This window comes from Vanessa atalanta, chromosome 17 (assembly GCF_905147765.1).
Source record: "Vanessa atalanta chromosome 17, ilVanAtal1.2, whole genome shotgun sequence".
In the NCBI taxonomy this organism is placed as follows: Eukaryota; Metazoa; Arthropoda; class Insecta; order Lepidoptera; family Nymphalidae; genus Vanessa; species Vanessa atalanta.
Genome location: NC_061887.1, coordinates 6,317,315 through 6,324,459, shown reverse-complemented (window position 1 = coordinate 6,324,459; position 7,145 = coordinate 6,317,315). Strand labels below are relative to the sequence as shown.

The following is a 7,145-nucleotide window of genomic DNA, read 5'->3' as shown; positions in this document are numbered from 1 at the left end:
TGTTACGAAAAAATGATGCGAAATGTTACAAATACTGAAATATGAAATACTGAAATATGAAACAATTACTCCTGCTACTCGACTGTATAGAGTCGGCAACTCTTAATGTTTATGATTTTAGAACAAAATACTAAAATGCGTTCAAAATTTTTCTGTAGCCAAGTTTAAAAAAATGTAAAGGATCGCTTGTGGGCAAAAGGTTGTTTTAATATTATGGTAAAACATCGTTTTTGTTTTTTCTTTCGGCTTCAACAAGCTTATATAAATTGAGTAGAGTGTACACTCCACTCGAAAAAGTTTATTTGTATTGCACTTTTCTTTGTGTTCAAAAGAGATTATGATTTTTATTTGGTTATTACTATGTTATGATATTTATAATTCATTTGTTCTGCTCTTATTATGTTTTTAGTTATAAGTGGAAACTTTACTATATATGCTAATTTTATGTTATAGTTTTTAAAATTAAATATAAAATAAAAATTTAATATTTTAGAGTTTTAATAATTAAAAAAAAACATGTTTATTTACCAAATTATATAAATTATTTTCTATATTTCGAAAACGTCTCCTTATATTAAACAAATAATACCACATCATAAATTTAAATATTTATTTATTCATCCGTAAAAGATAGCAATGATTAACAAAAAAATAACTTCATATTTCAAAGGACTCATTATTTTGATCAGTGAGATAAAGTTTTCAAACGCTCCTCGTATTTTACCCTATACTTGTTTTCAGGATCGAACTTGGCGGTGAGTTGGTCCCAAAGTTCCGGCTCTTTGTTAATGAGATGACCGATCACCTTCTCTGTGCCGTTCTTCTGCGCGTCTGTGCACTTGGCGCATTCGTTTTCGAGGGCTTCTTGCATGTGTGCTGAAATTGAAGAGGGCAATTGTCTCAATTTTTAATTTGCAATAATTCACATGATATGTTCGTGCTAAAACGGCACAAGCGACATATATCTGTTTACTGTTTTTATCCTGATTGACGAAAAAAAAAGTTATCGATGTTGGACTATTTTGGTTAGGCTGAAAGATCTTGTATCAATAACCCTTATCAAGCCATAATTTTTTTGATAGCGATATAATTAATTCTTCAATTCGTAGTTTATAAAATGATAGTTATAACAGACACGAAATACAGGTCAATATTTAGGTAAACAATTTTTTAAATTCATATAAGTTTGATTAATTTTTAATTACATTTAAGTGTATTGTATTTAATTTTATTAAAAAAGTAATAAAGAGATACATTTGATCACTAAGGACTATTCGCGATAAGCATCCGTTGGTAACAACTTTTTACAGGTTAGTTGAACTTCACATCACTTACATTTGAGTTCAGTGCCATCGGGAGAGCACTTTCCTTGGTCCATGATACATTTGAAGTAGTTGCCTAGAATACGTTTGTTGCCGAGAATTTCATCCAGATCGACATTGTCGTAACGGTCAGTGTACTTCTCATCCGGACGAGCGAGAGCGATCGCGATTAAGGCGAACAGGCAGACTATGACCTTCATTGTAATTTTCTGAAAAAAAAAACCAAGACCGATTTGATTTATTATGTTGTTCGGGAGATAACAACAGAACAGGTCTGAATTTATCGGAAGATTCAAACCAAATGACACATACAATGATCTAACATATGGCAATTATTTCATTAAACAAATTCATAACAAAATATACAAAAATTCAACATATACAAATTACAAAAAATTAAAGCCAGATGCAAAAATATTCCAATAACATGCTCACAGCCCCCATGCCAAGTGTAATAATTTTAAAATAAATAATATATTTTACACTTGATACACTAATACCAATAATATCTATTTATATTAATTACATGACTATATTATTCTACAATAGATTAAAGTATCGCATACCTGCGTAAGATGTGTGATCACCGATTTAAAGTTCCTTACTGATTAACAGTCTCCGTCCATACGGCTTTATATACTAGTATATAAGGAACGCACAAAAACTTAGAAGATAGTTAAACTTAACTTAGTCATAATTTATAATTTTTCCGTGTGACGTATTCATACGACACTTGACTCGTAGCATGACGCCAAGGTTCTAGCCTGTTCCAGCGGGCTATATTATTTATCTCGTGTTGCAGATTTTGTCGTTTAAGAAAAATAACACAGGAAGTCTTTTAGGTAGATTTTTAGATTTTCTAGATGATAGATAGATCTAAAATGTGCAATATAACTTCTTAATCGTATGATATCGTTCGTATTTACCATGGTCGTTATTACGTATTTAAAAATAGCACCTAAGCAATGTGCCAACCGCAATGTGACATATATTTTTTTGTATATTTTTTAATATAAGAGTATTCGTTTATTATGTTTGTCCTGTACTTAGGTCGATACCTTTTGTATATTCTATTAATTACTTTTTTGTTTGAATTTAATTCTAACCAAAAATTTGATTATCAGAAAATAGTTTAGTAAATCAATAAATGTACTAAGTACATCCACCTAAGCAAAACTAACCTTTATCTGAATGTGGTTTGAAATTCAAATTTGAATAGCGTTAACTAGACTAAAGTGATTTATAATCCTTATTTATCACGAGTTTTATAAGCATAACAAGTTAAGAAAACCGTGCCCTGAATAATTTTAAAGGTACAAATACATGCAAATATTTTTTGTTATAATTATTTCATTTACGATACATTTAGGGATATTCTACGCGATTTTAGATAAATCTACACGATTCTTCATATGATATCCAAAATTGTTCCCTATTTTGTCCTTTGTAATGATAAGTATCCGAAAACTGCTGTGAGTTGACTCCTCTGCCAAATATCTACATAATACAGGATCTATATCTACAGGAATAAATCGTTTTGAGATCTTTATAATACAAACCAGTGCCCGACGGCTCCACATACCAATTGTCTTTATATACATACCATAAAATAAACTTAGATTAATTTATGTAATTTCTGTAGCTTTTAATATATTTATGTTTTAAAAACATCCGAACCGCCCCGAATAAAGATTATCAATTAAGTGGAGAAAATGGCTTCACAAACATCCTAATCTTTTTTACTTATATGTAATAAAAAAATATGTAATTTTTTACATTAAAGGAAAACATGCTGTCGCGGAGTGTCCAGTTATTTTTCTGACGTTCTAATACATTGATTTAATGTATCTCATAGATTTTAATGTTAGTCATGTCATCATAACAAAACACTTTTTCGGATACACACATCAGCCCGCATTTGTCCACTGCTGGACATAGGAATCTTCAAATGCACGCCACTGTGGTCTTTCTTCGGCAACTCGCATCCAGCTCCTGCCAGCCGTCTGACGCAAATCGTCATTTTCGGATAAAATACTGTGTAACAATTTTATGCAACACAAGACTTACAAACTAAGTTAACTTAAAAGGGTTAAATTATTACAAACATAAACTACAATATTATATGTATTATCAATAGTACTTAGATTATATATATATTCTTTATTGCACTTAAAAAGACATTACAGAAAATAACAAAATAGAGAAAACATAAGCAAAGGCGGACTTATCTCTAAAAGAGATCTCTTCCAGTCAACCTATGGAGGTGAGTGATAAGAGTCAATCAGCGGGCAATGTAGTGCATCATTGCTTATAAAAAAAAAATATTTATATAAATACACATTCATACACATATATATATAAATATATACACCAATACACACATATATATATATATATATATATATATAATATACATAGATACACACATATTAATATCAAAGTTTATGATGAAGGGTAAACTTGTGTCAGGAAATGCTGTCTTAATCGTTTTTTAAATATATCAATAGTAGTACTGTCCTGTATGTATTTAGGAAGTTTGTTCCATAGTAGCGGAGCTCGTACTGTGAACGACTGAAGTCGAAATTTGCTGTTACTCCGAGGCACATCGAGCATCGTAGTGATGCAAGAACGCCTGGAGCGGGTTGAAGGAGGAAGCAGGTTGAGGCGGGAGCTGAGGTATTCAGGAATATTAGGGTTTGTGAGAATATTGAAAAGGACCGAAAGGATGTGCATATCACGGCGAAATCGGATAGGCAGCCATTTAAGTTGAGCGCGGAAAAGAGACACATGGTCGTACTTACGTAGCCCGAAAATAAAGCGAATGCGAAGCAAGATTTTGTAAGCGCTCTAACTTATTAAGCTGTTCCTCTGTCACATCCAGAAAGCAAACATCAGCGTAGTCGAGAATAGGGAGAAGAAGAGATTGAGCGAGCATAATTTTGGTGTTGAAAGGGAGAAAATATTGGAGACGTTTGAGAGAGTGAAACGTGAAATGCATACGTTTACTAATATCGTTGAGATGAGACGTCCAAGACATGTTGCAGTCAATGATCAGGCCCAAGTTTTTTACGTTTTCATGATAGGCTATTGGAACCCCAGCATACTTGATACAGGGCACAGATGGCCAATCAATTTTACTTCTTAGCCTACTGCTACCAATGATCATTGCTTGTGATTTGGCAGGGTTAACCAGTAAGCCATAAGATTTGGCCCATAACTGAACAGCCAAAAGGTCTTCGTTTAGGCAGTCAACAGTCTCAGACAACTCACTCAACTGACAATGACGATACAGCTGTAAGTCATCTGCATACAGATGAAAGGGAGAAGAGATGACACGTGAAATGTTATTAATGAAAACAGAAAAGAGAAGTGGAGAGAGTATGCCGCCTTGAGGAACACCGGCAGATAAGTTAGACCAATCAGACGATGAATTTTCTGTTTTCACGCACTGCCGGCGCCCGAAAAGATAAGAGTGAAACCAATCAATGGTAGAGGAAGAAATATTAACCGCTCGGAGGGTACCAAGAAGAATGTCAAAATCTACAGAGTTAAAAGCACTGCTGAAGTCTAACAGAACAATTACAGTAAGCTTGGTGTTATCCATAGCATACCGAATGTCCTCAGTTATATTCAGCAGTGCTCCAACAGTGCTGTGAGATGGACGGAAACCGGATTGGAAAGGACACATGAGGTTGTTGATGGTAAAGTAGGAGTACAGTTGTTTGTGAACTATAGATTCTAGGACTTTTGATAGGATTGGCAGTATAGATATGGGACGGTATTGAGAACAAGAGGAAGGATTGGTGGTCTTCGGTAGCGGAATAACGTAGGCGTTCTTCCAAAGTGTTGGGAAGATATTGCACGAAAGTGAGAAATTAATAATGTGAGTGATCACAGGTGCAATATCCTCCAGCACAGGAAGTATCATATCCAGGCTTAGATTATCGCTACTGATGGCTTTTGTGGAGATAGATCGGACATTCCTCTTAACAGTTTCCTCCGAGACTGGTTCAAAAGTGAAAGGGGGCAGGTCTGGTGGAACAAGATTAGATAGATACGAAAGAGTAGCAGACTTAGTGTCAGGATCTAATGTTATAGGTGGCGTGCTGAAGTGCTGATTTAGTTCATTGAGGTCCACGGTAGTTTGAAAGCTATCCCTGGTTTTGCCCACACCTAATGACCGTAAGAATCCCCAAACTTGCGCTTGGGAAGTATTCTGAAGTCTACTATGAATATAGCGGCGTTTAGCATCCCTACACATTCTGTTGCAGATGTTACGAAGTTTTTGGTATTCGTCAAGATTTTCCTTTGATGGTAGTTTTTTATGTCGAGCTTTTGCTCTGTCACGTTTAGCCATAGTTCTTCTGATCACTGGCGTTAACCAGGGAGCAGGTGCATGTTTCATCCGTACTGGTCGAGCGGGTGCATGTTTATCAAATATTCTAATCAGCTCAGTAGTTAGTGATTCAACCATGGCATTAATATCATTAGCTGAGAATAGTGACGACCAGTCCATACATTTCACATCCTCTCTCAAACGATCCAAGTCCATATGCTTAAAATCGCGCAGATGATAAATTTTGCCTCTAACCTTTGTAGGACGCACTTTGTAAGTGAGAAAAATCAAATCGTGGTACGAGAATGGAGCAGTCATTTGACCGTGGGAGGAAACAAAATTAGGGTTAGAGACGACAATTACATCAATTAGGGTTGGTCTACTGTCGGGAAAATAGTGTGTCGCAGAGGACATGGGGAGAATGTTTAAATTAAGTGATGACGTTAGCGTTTTTAACTTTTGTGCTCTAGAATTATTCTTTAATATACAAGTGTTTAAGTCGCCCATACATATGACATGGTCATACACAGGGACGAGATTTTCCAGAACACCTTCTAATATGTCAAAATAGTTAATTTTATCATTTGGACAGTATAATACCCCCAGCAGGATCTTTTTATGGTGTAAAACTATCTCCAGGAAGAGATACTCCAGGAATCCTTTTGTTTCTGAGGAGGAAAGAGAAACTACTCGGGCAGGAATGTCACATTATTAGTATTTATTTAGGAATTACATTTTTTTTAAATTGAATTACATGTCCATGTTAATCCAAAATGTTTATACGAACAAATATTTAAAAAATAAAAAAAGTTTATGATTTTATCAGTAAGTTAGTGTTTCCTTTGCAATTGGCCCTCGTAGCTAAAGTCGATTGGTCCGGACGTCATTTTTTTTTTAATTTTATTTTTTAGGGAAACAAACAATGATATGACTGACACTTATGGCATAAAAATATACAATATTACATACATCAGCTAAGTTTCCACTTATACTAATTACACAGTTATTAAAATTAAAAAAAAAAGATTAACATACATAAAATCAAATAGGTAACATTATACAATTATTATGAGATCGATAAACATATACCAAGGGAAATCTTAAACAATTAATGGCTACCTCACAGTAATATGTTTAATATATTTTTATATTTTAATATAGACCGACACCCTCCCCCTTGTTTAATATTTATTACGTAAGAATGTAAAGGAAAAAAGGAATACACGTTTGGTTTATTTTAATGTTTATGTTTCAAAGAAATATTTTTTTGAAATTTTGTTCGTAATTTCAAAGGTACTGATAATCTTTATTTTTTGGCTCGCCCGTTGTCGAACCTCGACATTCGAACCTTTTTCAAATAATTTTAACTTTGCGCATTTTTTTATCTTACGTAAGAACTATCGAGACTCCTTCCCACCCCCTTGTAAGAAAACATAATACATGGTTTGCCCCCCCTAAATCGTCTTACGTAATAGATGAATAGCCCC

General features: G+C 34.1%; 1 protein-coding gene across 1 annotated transcript; it reads right to left on the bottom strand.

The window, feature by feature from the left end:
- Window positions 1-596: 596 nt before the first annotated feature.
- On the bottom strand, window positions 597-1,986 carry LOC125070680 (allergen Tha p 1-like). The gene is made up of 3 exons (XM_047680636.1): window positions 1,889-1,986; window positions 1,336-1,531; window positions 597-876 (listed from the first exon to the last, which is right to left on the bottom strand). Exons 2-3 carry the CDS (start codon window positions 1,520-1,522, stop codon window positions 686-688), a joined length of 378 nt encoding a protein of 125 aa, XP_047536592.1. The 5' UTR covers window positions 1,523-1,531; window positions 1,889-1,986; the 3' UTR covers window positions 597-685.
- Window positions 1,987-7,145: the final 5,159 nt, after the last annotated feature.